Consider the following 20,004-nt stretch of genomic DNA (forward strand, 5'->3'; position numbering starts at 1 on the left):
CTCTTACGTATGTTCTTTTCTTCCCTTCTCATAACAGCATAGCAATCCACAGTCCTTTTTACTCTCAACACTTATGCATGTCCTTGTTCTTTCCTCCCTTCCTCACAACGGCATACTCAGTGACTCCCAGGGGTCATGAAGTAGCATATACTGGATTTCACTGCTTCTCCTTATATAACTCATTTTTTCGAGCAAGCTGTTCAGGTGGCAAGAAATAAGTAAATATAATTATCAGATCAGGAACTCTGAAGACTTGTGCTGCTGCTTTAGTTCAGGATCCAACCTACCTCTATTTTATGGAAGTCTGACGATGACAATAAATGTTTGCTGAGTGTTAATGTACTCAAAAATGGCCAGTCTTGTGTCAAGTAGGTTGGCCAAGTGTTAATGTACTTAAATCATGGCCAGTCTTGTGTTGCTTAAGTTGGCCAAGTGTTAAATAATGTACTTAAGTCACGGCCAATCTTGCGTCACTTAGAAGCAAACGTGATTAATAACAGCCGAAGCAACAAATAATCATTAAACACCTTATATTTTCAACAACTTGGAAGAATCATGCTAGTAATATTGGCAACTGCATTTACACAATAAAATTTTTGTTACAATCTATATAAATAGGCTTCTCTCACAATCATACTATTCTAAACTCAAAATTCTGTACCTAACATATTCCAGTTCAAACCCTAAGTGATTTTGAATACATTTATTATTACACTGTACCATACCATATTTAATTCAAATGCTCTAACAATACAGACAATAAAATCAGTATATCAACCATCATTCTTGTACTATGACTCCATACGCACTTCTTATATACTGGATCTAACTTGTCATGCTGAAATACCTGTATTAATGAAAATCAACATCACGTCTGTCTCCTTCCTCATTATGCTTGGTGGTGTGTTCCTTGTCGGCTGCGTATAATTTACATTAACTTTCAAATTGCTTCTATTTCTTAATGCTGTATGCCATGGAAATGTGTGTTTATGCATTATCAATCATATATGCACGAAAACATATATATGCCATACATATGGCTTAACTGAGTTATTCACAGGCATACTGTATATTCATACACAGGAAGATATAATCACACACCAAACATGAATAAGCACATCCTAAGCCACACAAACACACACACACACACAAATAAATAAAATAATATATAATACTAAATGAGGGGCCATGCAACGTCAGGGGTTCACAGACTACTGGCTGGAAAATGCGTTTTTGTTGGATAACACTATTTTCACCCACACTCTATCATGTGGCCTTACATGAGATCACCTACTGCCACTGAAAGTATGGTTGAATGTCCTTAAAAAAAAAAAAAAAAAAAAAAAAAAAAAAAAAAAGTACTGTGCATCGTTCTTTTGCTAGCTACTCGCCACTCGCCCAGGAGAACCAAGGAGCGCGTCCTGGGTGTGTGTGCCTGTGTGTGCATGTGGCCAATGAGAACAACAGCCAAGCCACGAGCTTCGCTTACTGATTGGCTGGCCATACGTGGTGGTGTGTTTGGCTGGAGTTTTTGCCATGCCATTCATCAGTCCCTACCATTGTGCTCTACTCATAGCATACAAAAAGAAATTCTTGCTGTTTTACAGCCACCTTTTGCAACTTTTACACAGTTTCATGTGATTACTAAGGTGACAATGTCCCGTCATGCTGGTGATAGTGATAAAAGTGCTCCTGGGCACTCAGAAATTTGTGAAAATGGTGGTTTTGTAGTGAAGTCATTCTACAGCAATATGAACTTTTCGGGGAGGCCACAGCACATTCATTTTGTATGGTGGTACTTGCAATGCTACTTGCAAATACTTGACAAGAGATTGGTAGACTAGTGCAAAGTTTTGTAGATGTTTGTGAGTTTTGTGCCTTGAGAGTAAATGTGGTAAAGAGTAAAGTCATGGTTACTGAGAGAGAAGATGACTCCCAGTGCAATGTTACAGTGAATGGATAGAGAGCGGAATTGGTGAGAGAGTTCAAATACCTGGGAACAGTGAAAGGAAAATGTGCAAAAGAAGTGGAAAGTAGAGTGACATAAGGAAGGAAAGTAGCTGGAGCTATGAAGGTCTTGATAAGAAACAGAGGCTTGAGTGTTGCAGCTGCACAAGGCTTACATGAAGGAGTGTTAGTGCCAACTTTAACGTACGGATATGAGACATTGGTGTTGCATGAAAATCATAAGTCAAGAGTAAGAGCAGTGGAGATCAGAATGCTGAGGAATGTATGTGAAGTACAGAGAGTGGATTGGATACAGAATAATATGATACGTGAAAGATGCAGAGCAAGGAAGTCTGTGGACACCACAATCGAAGAGAGTGTACTGGGATGGTTTGGTCATATGGAGAGAATGGATGACAACAGTAGTGAAAAAGGTATATCTGAGAGAATTTGAAGGGGGAAGGAGGCAAGGTAGGCCAAGAAGAAGGTGGATGAGTGTCTGAGGAAGAGGTATGGAAGTTGGTGAGGCTAAGGGACTGACAAGAGACCATGCTGGCTGGATGAATTTTGTGTGGAGAGGCACATACCCAGGGATTTAGCACCCTTCTTTAACATGACAGCGTTTGCATTAGCTCTATCAGACAGGTGTATGTGAAACTACAGAACATGGTGAAATTTTTTTTGGCCTATCTGTTGGATCCAGGATTTTGAGGTCTTGAATGATGAGTGAATAGAAGCGTGGCCCACTGAATTGGGCAAACATTGGCTGTTTGGACGTTGCTCTTCCTCCACCTGCCCTAGGGTGGGGAAAGGAGGTCTGGATGATGATGATGATGATCTTTGTTGTGGTCAATGTTGTTTTTTATTTAAGCAATCAAGTTTTTCCAGAAAATGGGTTGAAAGTTCAGCAAAAAAAAATAAAAAAAATAATAAAAATAAAAAATAAATAAAAAAATATCATTAACCCCTAAAGACTGCAATTCTCTCACCCTGTCTGGCCCCAGAACCACATTTAGGGTCCGATTTTTCAACTTTCATCGAGGTAAATTTTGGTCTTTTAGATTTCCAGAGCTTGATTTTACACACCAGAAAATGTATACGGTATTTCACTCTCATATGTCTAATGATTACCGCACTGTCGACCATCACACACACACACACACACACACACAAAAAGTCACCCCTCGCTACTAGTGAGAATGGGATGACGTAAGAGGGAATACGGGGAACAGGGAGGTGGAGGGAGCGTAGGGGGGCATCAGGAGGGAGGAAAAGGGAGGGAATATGCCTGCCACACACAGCCAATATGACCTTGAGGGGGTATGGGGGGTAGTTTGGGTGGGAGGGGATACAAAAGGCAGGATCCAATGGGGCAGAGGGAGGTGGAGAGATGATGTGGGGGGGGGGGTCCTCCCCACACACGGGAAGGGGGCCGGATCATTCCTCCCACCACCCGATCTCTTAGCTTCCATTGGCTAGGTACTATTTATGTCATCAAAGAGGCAGGGTTTCCACTCGTGGGTTTTGGTGGCCATTCTACGGTCACCTGCAATACGTCCTGACACATATAATATGGTTGCAGCCAATTCCACGCCATAGGTCTTTAGGAGTTTATCAATTTCATAGATATGGCCAATATTTTATAAGTATCACAATCTACACTCGAAAACATTTCCTAGAAAAAAAAAAAAAAAAATCTACGATCAAAATTAAAAAAGTTAAGGCTGTGAGAATACTGCTGAACTCTGAACCTGTTTTCTGGTGTTTTATGATTTGGCATGAGAACACCTTACATCGTGCGACCCCCTCAAATGTACAACCCACAAACAGGAAAAGGAAGAGCATAAAAGTTGGAAAATCAATCAACAAAGTATAGATTAACATTAGTCACATCAATTCACCCATCAGTAATGCTTTAAAAAAACCAGCTGTAGCACCCACAAGATCCAATAATGGATCGTCAATAATTTCCTCAATTAGTGCTTGCCCAGTAGCCAACAGCTGACTATACACCATTTTCTCCTAATTAAAAGACACATCATCTAAACTGTTGAAATTCAGGCAACACCTTGCTTCCTCCCGCATTCATAGACAATCATTCAAGCCTTCAAATCACGCTTGCATCTCTCTTCTTTTCCACTCCTTCATCAGTCACACACAGGACTAACCATGGACACTCTCAGAGCTGTCATGTGAAGTGGTGATCTTGCGTCTCTTGGAGGTTGGAGGTGTGCCTGGTTCTCCCTCTTCCTCCCCTTCCAGACTCAAGGACTGTTCCCGTGAGTCCGTCAGGGAGGACCGCTGCCGTGTTACCTGTTGTATGGGAGAGAATGGCATGGTTGGATAATAACATACAGCAACAGCAGTCCTCAGGGGCTGGAAATGGGATGCTTTCACATGCTGGCACTAATGTAACCAAGCAGGTACATGGCACATTTATACAAACATCCCTCAATTCACTCCCTATCCCTTGAATGAAGGATGGTGGACTCAGGAGATGGGCATTATCAACTTGCAGCCCACTGCACTCATGTTCAGATGAGCCTGGGGCCACAGAAACAACAACAATCAGCAAGCCTATCATTATATATAGGAGCTAAGTTGGCATAAAGATGGGTCGAGTAACAAAAAAAATGGATAACAAATCCCTTCAGGGTATCATAGGCCTGAGGGTGATCTACCGTGAATGTTTGTATTGAAGTGGCTGGCATGCATACATCCTAATCATATATTTGTCACATAAGACCAACCTATGTCCCTAGCAGTACTTTATATGACAAAATCCCACCTCTTGGATTACAAATGTTATGCAAAAAGAACAGCTGAAATCAAGAGTGACTTCAGATTTTCCTATAATGGTGTGTAAATGGCTATGAAAGCTGGTAAATTAGCAAAAAATAAATATGGTTTATGGGTTGTTAGTGATAATATATAGTCTTAAAAGTTAAAGGGCATTAAGAAGCATCATTATAATTGGAGAAGAGAAGCTGACAACACAGGTAACTGCTTTAGGGAAAGAAGTTTTAAAATTATCTGTGGAAGAAGAAAATGTGTCATACTGGACAAAAGGGGTTAAATGCAAGCCATTACGGAAATGGCAGCTGTCATATTCACAGATGATCTACACCATATAATAGTTTAGTTCAAGGCTAGATCAAGACGGGACTGTATGTTTCACTTGCAATCAAATAAGTGTATGAATACCGGTAAGTCTCCTTGAGGTGAAAGTAAGAGTACTAGATAGAAGGAATATTTATATTAACAAACAGGAACAAAGATGTTAACAATTACTTGTTGATAAAGGTAACATTTGCTGCAGAATTAGAAGACAAGAGTGTAAATTAAGAATATCGCAGTAATCAAGTTATAACAGTTTTGGATGTGTGATGCCATTAACACTTTCAATCCAGGTGCTATCTTATTCTTGCTATCAAACTCTTTTATTCAACTAATGAAAGACCTCTCGCACTGACAAGGTTGACAAAGCTGTATCTAACTCTTACGGTTTGAACTCTATCCAAAGGTGAAGAAAATCTTGAGAGATAGCATGGGTGAAATGAAACAGACATCCCTGAACTGGATGGAAGGTGGATTTCTAAACACAAACCTGTGAGCCGAGTGTTGAGGATGCGAACCGAGTGCCACCATGACTAGACATTTCATCGTAGCTGCGAGGATTTTCTGCCAGACCCTTTATCCTCAACGATTCTGCCGTCTACGGGAAGACAGTGGGAGAATTTAAACAGATTCTTTACAGCAAAAGAAAAAACAAATCCTATAAAGCTTCCACAGAGTTTCTAAGCTAGTCCTCATCACACTGAGTTTAAATAATACAGCTTGTCCTCATTATATGTTAATTCTCTCTCTCTCTGGTAAGTGTACTCATGAAAAATTTTTATTACATTTCCAGTACTACATTTAAAGTAGCCATGTAACATTTTTCCCCCAAGTTTTCTTTCATATCCCAACTACAAGGGTTAAAATCCACTGTATATGCACACTTAAAGCTGCCTTCAGTGAAAACATGAGAGTACAGAAAAAAATTAGGTCTCTATATAGCTACACCATTTCTGGGACCAGGAAGAACTATGTATTGAAAAATTTGATTAGCTAGACTCTAAAGTATACACAATCTTTGGCAGATGCCAGGGGTGTGTTCCAAAATAATACAACTCTGTGAATGATGATGAAACACCAAGAGGTTACGAATTAAAACTGAGAATGAGTCAATGATGTAAAGAAATTTAGAAGTGGAGGTTATATGTGCAAAGACCATCTTTGTATTTAAATCCAGACTGGCCAAAGAGTACTCGCAGATAAAGACAGGACAACACAAGCATAGCTGAAGTCCTGTATACTGAAACTGGGTATGTAAAAACAACAACAACTGGTAATTAAAAAAATGAACTTACTCTGAGGACATCCTGAAGTCGATCCTGAGCCACATTGACCTCGCCGCGGTAGATGAAGTCTATGACAGTCTTGAGGTCCTCTATACGTATGTCTTTCAGGATCACTATCGGGTGCTTGCACGGGTTCGCACCAAATAGGTCCTACAGTTGAGAGGAAACAGCATGTTAGAGTACACTTTAAATCTTTTGACGAGGATCTTTTGGACAGCAAGTCTGGTACCCAGTATTTCAAGCTCCAAGAGTGAATAAAGTTGACTTCAGTACCACACTCCATCCACATAAAAAATTCTGTGACAAACTATCAGAGACCTAATGGAATTTGAAGCGTATGCTCCATGCATGAATTTCATTCTGAAATTGCTTAGCTTACACTGTTTTCTCTACAAACAAAGCCCAAAATTCACGGCTGAAAGATGAAAATCACTGGAATTCTCACGCTTACTTCATCCCACCCCAACTTTCAAAATAACAGTACTCCACAACCCTATACTGTATTTTCACCTGACACCATCTGTGACATACTACTCCACTGTATGGCAAAGATTCCTTCACTCTGACTTATTACTCTGCTAGCCTGTTCCATTCAGCACAGAATACTTACACAACTCAACCCTCCATCTGGCTCTTTCTCTACTACCTTCATTCCATATTTAATGTTGCAATCCACTGTTACAGTTCTCTATCCAAGTGGTTTAACAGTTACTCAAATATATCTGCTTTTCAGGTCTGCATTTTACTGATAACAACCTATCCACCATGAAAATGTGTCTTTGGGTTAGGATTTAATGATTCAACTGAAATAACTGCAGTACTGTATCTTTCTATAACGAAACAGTTGGCTTGTGATGATAACGAATAAATTGTACACCAAAGCTTATGCAAACAAGCAATTTTACTAAGTGAAAAGCGAGTCACAAATGCCTGAGTTACATTAAAAAAAAAAAAAAAATAAAAATAAAAAATAAAATAACGGACACTTATGAAGATTCACTGGAACTAAAAGCAAAGGAGGATGGGCAGCCAGATGTGTTGACAAGGTAACCAAAGAAACAAGGCATCCAATATTAAACCCTGTAAGGGGATTTTCTGCTTGACATCATGCTAAAGAAGGTATGACATAAAACAGAGATAATATAGTGCAAAATTCAAAGAAGAGGTGAAAGGATGAGCTGAAAGCTGTGGGTTGCTGTGTTAAAAAAAAAAAAAAAAAAAAAAAAAAAAAAAAAAGAGTAAAAGTGAAAGAAAAGAAAGGGGGAGGGGGGGTTGACTGACTTACAGCAACAACACACATGGAGATAATGATATAATAAAGAATGAGAAAATACAAGAAGTAAAGGACGAGGGGCCTGCTCATGTTTTGACAGGGCAGCCAATGAAGCGAGGCGGGAAATGAGGCAAGCTATATTAAACCCTACAAGCGGAGGAGAAAGGACTAAAATGAGACAGTCTCAAACGTCAGTTTTGGGTGGGAACATGGGGGCAAATTAAGACCAATTAAGTGCTCTAATTTAAATGAACTGGTGACCCCCACAAGCTCAGACTGACAGTGATAAACAGTCACACCACCAACACCCACACACTTTACAGACAACTATACACTGATTATGCAGATATTTATGTCATCATCATCATCATAACTATCATCAATATCAGGGTAACAAGCAGTCACAGCACTAACACCCACAGATTACAGAGACTGCTATACACTGTACTAATGCACATTATCCAGCTCTTTATATCAGGTGGAAAGTAGGGGTCAGGACAATGACGATGACAAACAGCTGGATAATCTGCGCAACCGCAAGTTTACAGTTTGTAGGAGTCAGTTCTGTGACAAATTAGTCAGGATCATGGTCCACAAACTATTCAAGGTCATTTAACACTGTGCAGATAACAATTTTGGACTTCACAAAAGTGGAAAATTTTGAAAAATGAAATACAGCATCAGCTACCATGGAAAAAATAACTTTTTACCCGTGTATTCTCATATGTTAGCATTCAGTTTTACAAAGTTTGTTAGTTTTTGTGGATTACACTAATTTCAGAATCATTAAACACACAGCTATAAGTAAAGAATGCTCTGGCTGATAACATAATTCTGCATTTTGGGGACATACTAGAAAAAAAAAAAAAAAAAATGTTATTGAACTGGAACATCAAGCCCAATATTACAGTACATAATTCTCCATTTTGGTCTCAGAAGACAAAGCTCAAAAAACATAATGATATCTCTGGGGAGTCTAGAAACAGCAATACTGAACGGACTACTTAGCCTAAAAGAAATATTAGTTCCCATTCATGAATTGGGAGGGGATTCAAGGTTGTGATGATGATAGTTATTATGAATGCTGTTACACATTAAGTGGTGAGACATCTTATTTCCTCCCTAAATGAGTTGAATTGTTGGTGAAACAATGGAAAAGCCACAATTTCAATGCATATATTTTGACAAATTTTTATGAATACAGTCAGCAATCCTGTTCTAATTTATCCTTCTCTCTTCTTTTTAAGGATACTGTACATCTTAAGCTGACTGCACATTGAACCTACCAGAATTAACAACAAAATGCAGAGCACACCCACATATGATTTTTCAGGTTTGAATGATGTGACTATGTTGCCCATTTCACTGGACATGCTATATATTTCTACCTTTGTATTTTATCTTTGTTCATGGATCCTACCTCATTTCATCTTTTAGATGTGAATTTGGATTTGGATGATGATGAAGATAATGCTGAAGGAGCAAGGAAAAATTGGAGGAGCTTAATGGGTAAAAGCATCAATATCTGACCCTTTTAGCACCAAAACAGACACCGTTGGTCTTTGCCTCTCTGTTATGAAAGAGATCTCTTCGAGCTGAATAAAATTGTCTAGTGCCAGTAAGAACAAAACAGAAGGTATACAGCTACTGAATGTGAGAATTTTTCCTGATGTTTTCACTAAGAGGGTCTCTCCTAAGTTCAATGACTCGAGGCAAAAGGAGTAAAACATATTAGTAAATTACATCATACCGAAAGGGTTAACAGAAACATTTGATGCAAATATCAAAGTTCAGAACATTTCATTTCTCCTGACACCATCACTATCATCATTTTGATATCCATGATATTTATGGCCTGTGCTCCCAATAAGTCCAGTGAAGTGACATTTTACTCTGCATTTAATCAAGTCCAAGAAACTCATCTACATATGAAGTACACTGGAACTGGTTTTTGGAAACTGAGTGTGTCCAGTAAACATGGACTACGGAGAAACAAGCATTGAGGATGTACCCATGAGAGCTGTCCCCATGAAAAATACTATTAGAGCTTCTGCTCTTGTAACTAACTACAATACAACTTTGTATGAATGTTAAACAATAGGGCAAGTTAGCTAAATTCACTGAGATATTTCATTTAGCTACGCTTTCCAGACATACTGGTAACTGTTCTTAGATCATAACTCATTATTTGTTTATTAATAAAATACTGCTTTGATATGGGAGTCTGTTTTAGTCATGATTCAAGGAAAAGACAAATGGACAACTCTTGATGTGAAAATGAGATTAATATTACGAGAGCAAGTGATGGGAAGTACAAGTTATTTTAAGGATAATGAGAGGATTGAAAAAATGCAAAGCAAAGCAATTACCAGTCACAAGATATAAAGTGTACTTGCTTCTTAATGAAGAATGAGCAAAACAGAACTGGGATGACAGTTACATGAAAAAGTATCATAAAGTGAAAATGGATAGATTTCATTAAGCAAAAGCCTTCTTCTTCTCACCATATTTTGGGGGTTGGGGGGGTAGGGGGTGGAGGAATGAAGCATGATCTGGTACTGAAAACTAACTAATTGCTAAGCAGTGCTAAGTGTCAGGGATACATCTTGAGGGGCTTAAACTGAGGTGATTACAATGCTTCTTAAAAATGAATGTCTGCTTATCAAGAATCGTACAGACGTTGAGCAGAAAGTGTGCAATGTTAGAACTTAGAAGAGGCAACCCTTGTTAGTACACACCTTAGCCTTTCATATATCACTGTGGTAAGCAATCACTAAGGGATAGGTTATTACTGAAGACCCAGAGACAAAAAAAATATATCAATACATAGTGTGGTTACCTTGAAGTAGACACTGCATGCTGAGAGGACCAACTTGTGTGCATGTATATAGTGACCGTCAGTGGCGAGTGTGACGTCTACCAAAGCCTCTGAGGTGAGAAGCTCTGAGAAGACAGTCACGAGGTTGGGCCGGTGGTTGTTCCACCTTAGGCAGTACTCCGACATCACGCCACCCCCGCACTCTACATCACTCTCTGCAACACACAACTGGAGTTATTTCACACTTCATGGTGCCCTAACACTCAACATTACATGCAACTACAACTACAGTGATGTTGGTATTCGTTCAATGCACTACACCCAGCAATGTTTGCAAGGCACTTTTATGTTACAAAGTAGGATACACCCTCGGGAACACACAACTGGAGGTATTTCACACTTCATAATGCCTTAACGCAGAGATGCTGGTACCGGTACATCTCCATCACACACTTCTGCACACTACGAGTGATATTGGTATGTCATTTTCACACTAGGTATCACACTCTACTGTACATCACTCCAAAACATATTGATTCTATAACACTTCATGTTGCCCTTCCACTTATAGCATCACTTGCTACAACAGTCACAGCAGTGTTGGCACACTTTTGCACAAGCTATGACCAAAAGGATGGTGCTCCACTGTCACTTTCACATTAAGCACTACTTTCTATGTACAACAGTCGTTCTGTTAGTATGCCTACAAGTAGGCACAGTTTCACAACACAGTACCGTATAACAATTTTCAGTGACTTATCACCAAACTAAAAATAATTGTCACTTTATAACAAGGCTTTTCACTTGAAGAATAATGGTTAGGATACAGAAAACAATTAATGAACAGTGCAAGTGCAATAAAATATCACTTTCTATAGGCCTAACCTGAGCAGTTTTATGCAATACCACTAGAACATTATTTGCTACATCAATGACAGCACTTAAAGGTCTTTGCTCCTTCACAAGTTACAACAGTTCATAATACAGCAGCCATATATATATATAAACTTTCTCCTTGTCATCAATGTTTTATCAAATTAAAGAAATGAAATACAAAATGTAGAACATGCATCTATCTCAGGCAAGATTCATGAAAGTTTGCTACCAGTATCACAATGCTACAGTGCTGCATGACCCAAAATCACAAGATACATATTTTGACATATAATTCCTGACTTCCAAAGGTTAAAATTAAGAAAGTAAAAAATATTATTTTTCAGGACATATCACCACAAAACACAACAGATTCAAGTTTGCAATATTAAAATACACACCAACAAAGGTAAGGTAAGGAATTTCACGGAAAAATCACACAGTAAGTACCGTAAATAAAACAGGCCTGAAAATATAAAACTAATCCTGCCTGCAAGTACTAAAAGCAAGATATCTATGTACCAGAATTTATATGACAAACTTCCTGAAAACTGATGCACAATACTAGTACATTCCATAACTTTAATACACTGTAGGGGGGAAAAAGGGGGGTACAAATTAAAGACACAGGATGACACAAAACAAACCTCCCACATAAAAACTTGCACAACCCTGAAAGCAACAAAAGACAAAGGAATACAACTCTAAAGTTAATTTGTACCTGAACATTGAAACAAAATGGTTAAACATACAATAATTATACATCTATTACAATATACAGCAGAAATGAAAATTTTTTTACTTAGTATGTGAAAGACATTTCACTATAATGAAAAGACAATTAAGAAATCAATCATAAACACATAGTTTTTCTCATGCAAAAACCATTACCACTAGGTTCTTTATATCTCCCATATATTCCCAGTACTGCAAAGATAATAATAATAATAATAATAAAAAAATAACTGACAATAATGCCTTCATAGTAACCTTTCTTCCTATCATACCTAAGGATACTACCATAGTAATCATCATCATCATCAGCCCATCTCTTTTTCCAATCCAACAGTGGGGTGAAGTTGAGTCCAGAAAAAGCATGATGGTGGGGGAAGCAATCAACAGCATGCTCTGTGAACTGAGCCACATACACACAGTCACTCACCATTCAAGCCCACAGAATCCTGACTCAACATTAAACAACTCATCACATCAACCAGTAAGGTTCCAAAATATCGCCCAAGTACCATGACCATAACCACAAAAAAGAGCCAAACACCAATAATGTACTACCCAAACACCTCCGAACATTTATCCCTGCCACAAAAACCCCATGGCATTATCAGGAGACTTAGCCCTCCTGAGATCTATGCCTCAAAAACTGGTGTGAGCGTCTAGTGACAGTTGTGCTGCTGGGGGTATCGGGAGTGTATCTGCAGTGTAAAATATCATGGCCACACCAAATTATAGCATGTAATTTAAGCATACATTTAAGTGAACTGTTTTATTAGTGCATTAATACTAACGTGAAACAGATGCTTTAAAAAGTAAAGTTAGCCTACATGACACAGTTACAACTTATTCTATTCTTGTGATCCTAGACTACTACTCAACTTAGGAAAGGCATATTTTTTTTTTTTTTTTTTTTTTTTTTTTTTTTTACTGAAGGGGTTAATGTAGTTTGTCTCTGATTCCTTAAACACCATATGTACTACAAGGGTTAATGAAGGTTGTACGGCATATAATTTCTTTACATCCAAGTCTCTCCTTAGCTAAATAAAAGCCTGACAAGAGTGAATAAAGTGCTACAAGTACAGTGGATAACAACCCCATCTTTTATATACTGCCTTCAGCATAAGGATGTCTCTCCTAAGCGAGTACAATTATATGGCACTGGTGTTAATATGAAACTGGAATCTGTCCTCTGATTTATGGGTTTGACATTATTTAAGTCTTATCTAACTTTGGCAGGTTTGAATTATAAGTGACTGGAAGTATGGCACATTTTTCCTGGGTACTGATGAAAAAGGCTACTTCTTTCAATTTACTTCTGTCCTCACTCAAGATCCTTTCCACCCCATAAATACCAAATGCAACAGGGTTATGATGATGATGATGATGATGATGATGCTTTACCTGTACCATTCACAGTCATACCACTAAGGAACTGAAATGAATCTCTGGCAACATGAAGGTACAGTACACTGATATAGGCTATCCAGTCAATAATAGTCTTAAGTTATACTCCATAGTGGCATAAGAGACTTTGATATGAGGGGTTGTGTTGTCCAAGATGATTTAAAGGAGCCCCATCTTTGCTTGCATACAACAGTGACTTCTGAAACAGACTATGGTATATTCAGGCCATAATGTGACCATCAACTATTAAGGTTAGCCAACAATTGGATCAGATCAATGTTATCTATTCATCCCTAACATTACTGAACCTACGTCACCATTATTATTAAACCCAAGCAAACTTTCAACTTCCAAATTGCATAGTACAGATTACCAGTATCCATTAAATACAGTAGCAACATGTACCTTACAAAGGGTTCAGATTAACTAAAATTTAACCCAATAAACTGATCTTAACATGCAATCTAAATGCAAATTCATCTACTAACCAATATACTATATAAAACAAAAAGGGAATAATCCTCTCTATCCACCTTGTCTAGCTATTCTGGCAATCTGACTGGAATCAAGCTGAAATTACATATTGGTTTCCTTGAGTCAAAGACAGGCTATGAAACAATACACCTAATAGGAACCAGTCTGACATAAAATACTAAAGATACCAGTACCATCCCAACACCCAAGAATCCCTTCCACCCTGTAATCATGTACCAAGTAGGTTAGGATCAGGAATGTTTTCAGTCCGGTTATCTCCGAAACAATGGAAACTCCACTGTACAATATGCTGTGGGGAAAATAATGAGTCTTACAAAAGCTTTACAACAATCAGGCATATTCACAGTCAGCTGCTCTCAGCAACCCAACACACTTACTCGCCTGAGGCAATGTAGGCTATGCTATAATCTGAACTTGTTGCAAAGCAAGAAGATACTAATAACAAGTGTCCTGCCATGTAGCACAGTTCTGGTTATAACAATGGTGAACCAGGCTGCCAGGTTCTTGTCAATGTAACCTGAACATGTAACCGTGAGGAGAATACACCAGGCATCGAACAATGTCAATGGGTTCACATCAAGACATTTGACTATGGTACGACTAAATGCATGATTAAATTACATTAAATAACAGCTACTGCTACCAATGTGACAGATACCTTTGAAGCTGAACAAACTGTGCTTAAACCTATCTTAAGCATTAGCAAATCTATCATAATACAAACCTTGCACTTTATTCAACATCAAAGCTAATACAGGTTGCTACATTTAGCTACGTACCGGTACTATACTGAATATAACGGTATCAAACCAGCATACAGCATAGCATCATACCCGGTAGAGTACTTCATAACACTTACACACTATGTTCACAAATCTAACTTTAAAATTTAAGACAAATCTCCAGCAAATGAATGAAGGTTAGATCTGAGGCAAATTTCACAAAAAGATTACACATTCAAGGTAAAAGCTGCTTCAAGGCATACTCACATCCACAAACATTTACTCTATACTCATACCTAACTAAACACACAAGGTGTTAAGTGGTGAGCATCATCCACTCACTTGATGTAGTGCTGCCTACTTCTTCCTTCCTCTTTCTCATTCTGTCTCTGTGTCTGTCCTCTTTTCCTACTCCTTTCTCTTCCTGTCACTTTTTACTTTTCTTTTTTTCACTTCAGGTGGCTCTGCATTGAATGACAAACCAAAGATTTCCTGTAAACCAGGAAACCATTTACAGCATTGGGTGGTAACCATACAACCAAATTACAGGGTGAAGTGAAGTCTGCTATGGTGCGCCTGTCATCTGGATGGAGAGAAGCAGATACCGGTACCGGTACTGCATCCATCGAGGATACAAACCTCCACTTTTATCTGCGCATAAGGTACAGTCAGCCATATGGAAACATTGATTCACTGCATGGGACTGCTCTATAGAGGCAGTCACTTGCCTGCGGTTGATAGGTCTGTTCAGCCAAGGGTTGATCAACAACCTGAACACAAATGATCAAAACTTTAGGCTTTAAAAAAAATACAAACAGCTCACCACATCCTCCTCCAGAATCCAATACATATTAAATATAGTTACATCAACTTGTAATCCAACTCATAATTCTTCCCATATATAATATCAGGCATCATAGGAATGATCCAGAACATGACAACACAAAAGTAGCCTACCATACAAAAACTATCAACAGAAACATGAAAACACAAAAGTATCCTGCAAAAACTAGCAAATTAGCCTACCCTATGAAATAGCTAAGACTAAATTTAGGCAGTCATCATTAAAGCCAATTATGACAATAAGTCTGATAATAGCTATATGAATATGTGGTATACAGCTATTAATATTAATCCTAGTGACTATAGTAGCCTACAGTAACTTTACCAAAGACAGCAGAACATAAAGTCTCATAGCTACTCAGAGTAACTGAAAGCAATGTACTATACATACAGTACTGAACAATACCAGTACAAAGTATAAATGCATATCTTTTATTTGTACAGATCAGTATGGTATACACTGTACATGGCCTTATAGCTAGTAGAGAGATGTACCGATATGAAGAAAGATTTGACATATATATCATGCAAGTTATAACAACCCTGAAGGGGGTGACCACAAACTGCCTTCACATCAACCAGTCCTCCACCAAAAGGCTGCCCTTCCTCAAACTCACACCACCTTTATTCATAACGGAACAACTCTAGAAATTTATCAGTAGCTTTTCCAATGGGGCTCCTGACTCAACAAACATTCCACCAAGACCAACCAAAAGGTGTCTCATACATAACATTTTACAAATACAGTTTTAATCCAGGAGTAGTATTAATTACACCAGATGTGACACAATCGCTGAACAGATTCCAACACACACACACACACATGCGCACGCGCACACACACACACACACACACACACACACATGCGCACGCACACACACACACACACACACACACACACACACACATACTGACAGTCACCAAGGTCAATATTGTACATATAAAAAGTGTCTTGTTTGTGCAGGCAGACTTGGACATAAAAAAAAAACCTGCATTCTTACAACTGGAAACATTTTCAACTTTGCATTTTCTTTACAACACTGTGGCTGTACTGGTCTTCTCACAAAGGCAAAGACACATGAAAACTATTCCTGTATTCCCTTTATCTCAAGCTCCTTACAGCTATCTTGGCAACCTGAGGACATCTTTTCATTTTGTTCCAGCAACTATTTTATTCTTCTTTAAGGATTCCATTCAACATTCATCTGAACATGACCTCCATCAACTGAAAGCTGAAGCTGCCCCTCTCCTGCAGTCTACCACCAATCTTTTAGGGGACTGGGAGGGAGCTGAGTGGCATAGGTATAACTAGGCAGTAGAACTGCTTGGCTATATCAGTGCCATCAGAAGAAAGTATCCCTCTCCACTCTAAGGGTAAATAGGAGCTTTAAGTCCCCTTTCAGTTCATAACCCAATAATATCACGTGGTAACAGCAAGACTAAAATATAAAAAACTATTGTATACAATATATCAGCAAGTAGTACAGTATTTTCTAGTTATGAGTCACAGAAATCTAGTAATATTCCAGTATTTTCCACCAACACTGAGTAATCAGTGCCTTAGCTCACAGATGGTGGAGGAAGGATTAACTTCAAAGATATCATGTTTCATACACTTCTGTTGTGGCCCCTTGCTCACAACAACACTTTGGTAAACAGAAATATACTGGTAACAATGTGCTTCCAAACTCAACAGTCATCACATTTCTGGTATAAATACAGTATCAGATTCACAAGGTTTCTCTTAGGAAAAAAAAAAAAAAAAAAAAAAAAAAAGCCAGGTGGTTTAGTGACTGAACACAAGTTGGGGGTGAACACCATGCCTTATATGTAATAATTTGAACCTCAACAGGCAAATGAACGTTTTTCTGGCAATAATCACATAACATTCAATATTTTATGTCCAGTAGTATGCAAGGGGTCAACTTTACCAACTTCTTGATACACTATAATTGCTGGTTACAAGTCCTAGCCACACTTTCTTCACAAACATCTGAGCTTGATCAGAAGTTTCAGTCACCACAGAAATTCACTGGAGAAACTGTACATGTGTAGCATTAAGTATTTTCATGTTCACTTTACAGTTTCAGTGTCTTGCTGAATTGTACATCACCTTTTTTTTTCTTAATATTATGACCATTTCTAAAGCTGCATGTCACTTTTTGTAATACATAGGAAAAATTCAAAGAGCAAACATTTCACTGTATAATATCCACAAAGCAAGCACAAATTTCCGGAATATCACAGTAGTACAGTCTTCTGGGAGGAGGTATGGTAACTTGAGATGTTCAGGTTTCACAATCACAGGGCAGGTGTAACTTATACAAAACTGTGTAAACTTTTAAACTTCACACTGCTTTGCTTCATTACATCCACAAATTCCCATTGTATGTGAGTACTGTAATGTCGATGAGTGGAGTGAGGTGACTGTATGTACTGTAGATATGTGATGGTTTGGGATGCAAGTGGTAATTTTTTAAACATATTCTTGCTTTCCCACAACTAGTATTTAAAAAAGACGTGATAATTTGTGATGTAAAGGTGCATGTATGTGTGTGTCTGAAGATTTTTTGCAACTTTTTTTTTTTCAGTATTATTATACAGTAGTTTCAGCCAAAAATACAATTACGAGAATTTAATCCATTTATTCAGTATTTTAGACAATTCTAAGACACTTTTCTTCTATGGCATTTTCATTGCAATTTATTTTTATATTATTCTGGGAGGTTAGGTTATCTTCGAGCAAAATAAATAATTTGCGACAAAAATGGCACAGAAGTGTCTTAGAATCGTCTAAATTAACAAGAACAATGGATCAAAATCTCGTAATTGTAATTTTGGCTGAAACTATAATTCTACCATTTTTTCTGCTAGTACTTTAACACACAGTATCCCAACAGATGTGATAAATTATGATGATGCAAGTGGAATGTGGTAATCTGTGATGTGAGTGTGGCTATGGACTGGTATGTGTATATGTGTGCTCAAAGATTTTCTGTAGTACTTTCTTAATCACAGCTACAGTTACCACAGCTAAGGATTTAACAGTGATGCAAGCTCTCATAAGTTTTGATGTGATGGTGGTATGTGTGGGACTGTATGTGTGGATATTATAACATACACATTATTTCCAGTATTTTCTTAATCATATTCACAATTCCCAATACTGATGAAATGAACTGGATGCTGCACTGATAACTGTGATGTGATAGTATAAGTATATGCGCAGACTAAAAATTACACATTTTCCAGTACTTCCTTCACCACATTCACAGTTTCCCATAAGATGTAATAAAATTGAAATGCAAGATGGGATAATCTGTGGTGTGGGTGGTTGTGGTATGTGTGTGGGTGTGGTGATGATGGTGAGGGGAGGCCAGACAGACAGACCGGGCAGCAAGTGTGAGGGAGGCTGCACCATCACCAACTGTGTGCTGCTGGAGTGAGGCTGGCCCGGCACCACCACCACCACCACACCTCCACCACCACCACCACCACCTCAAGGCCACCCTAGCCACACCTCGTACAAGCGACTGCAAGCAAATTCAAACAGGCTTCACTAGTCCCCAAACCCTTCATTTATGCCTCCCTACCTGACTAGCAGCCCAGATGACGTCCCCGGGGAATGGGAAAGTGGAGATGTGGGATGCTGGAAGGGGAGTGTGGCTGGATGTGAGTCATTCACCGTCTCGAGTTCTGCTCCATCGCCCTCACAGCAACATGCACTGCCTCCCGCACACTAACTCATTAAAACCGCTAATTAAACCCGCTAAACCCCTCCCTCGTTGCCCCACACGCCTCGGTAACCATCAAGTGGGTTATATCGCACTAAATAGCCGGCCCGGTCATCCTTACCTGACTGGAAATTGTCGTTATCCTTAGAAATAAGAGTCTCACAAACAAAACATCGGTCACAGCCTGGCCCAGCTACTGAACAACTAAAGTGTTGCCAGTCTATTTTGAATCGGAAAAATTTACTAACTTGCATCTTTAAAGTGCATGGTACTGGAATAATAATGATAATAAAATTGCTACCAGAAACTCGTGAAAATTGCTTAAGTTATATTTCTACATTCCTTATGATATTGATTTTCATTTGACGCAGCGGTGGTGTGACGTCAGGCCAGCTGGTGACGTCACGGTGATGTCACGCCAGGAGACCAACTTCACCACTGCTTGATATTACGTAAGTTCATATATTAGCTATAGTTCTTTATCATAGCAATACCTTTGTGTTATAATGAACTTCCTAAACTACGACGATTTAATCTGGAACCAATAAAAGAACTATAAACAAGCTACATATTCTTATGGTGGTACAATACTGAGGTTGGCTGCCCTGTAACTTCAACGCAGTTTAAAACATTCCTTATCAGTCTCAAGAAAACGCCTAATGTGCATTATTGGCACAAATTTTACTTCATGTGCAAAACGATACCTCTTACCTTTACCACTGCAGAATGTGATTAATTGTATACAATTTCTGCAGATGTA

The 20,004-nt window shown here is 38.5% G+C and overlaps 1 protein-coding gene across 2 annotated transcripts in view; it reads right to left on the minus strand.

Moving 5' to 3' along the window:
- Positions 1-19,436, minus strand: part of LOC145399516 (uncharacterized) — a 68,846-nt gene extending 49,410 nt beyond the window's left edge. For both annotated transcript variants that reach the window (XM_080272120.1, XM_080272121.1), the window contains exons 1-5: positions 19,366-19,436; positions 10,463-10,656; positions 6,360-6,500; positions 5,555-5,662; positions 4,116-4,260 (exon numbers count right to left, since the gene is read on the minus strand). In XM_080272120.1, coding sequence (XP_080128246.1) covers positions 4,116-4,260; positions 5,555-5,662; positions 6,360-6,500; positions 10,463-10,627 — 559 coding nt within the window. In that variant the 5' untranslated portion in view covers positions 10,628-10,656; positions 19,366-19,436. The remainder of the gene's footprint in view (positions 1-4,115; positions 4,261-5,554; positions 5,663-6,359; positions 6,501-10,462; positions 10,657-19,365) is intronic.
- Positions 19,437-20,004: the final 568 nt, after the last annotated feature.

This window comes from Coenobita brevimanus, chromosome 49, assembly GCF_032717465.1.
Source record: "Coenobita brevimanus isolate Jiangsu-jjx chromosome 49, ASM3271746v2, whole genome shotgun sequence".
NCBI classification, from domain to species: Eukaryota; Metazoa; Arthropoda; class Malacostraca; order Decapoda; family Coenobitidae; genus Coenobita; species Coenobita brevimanus.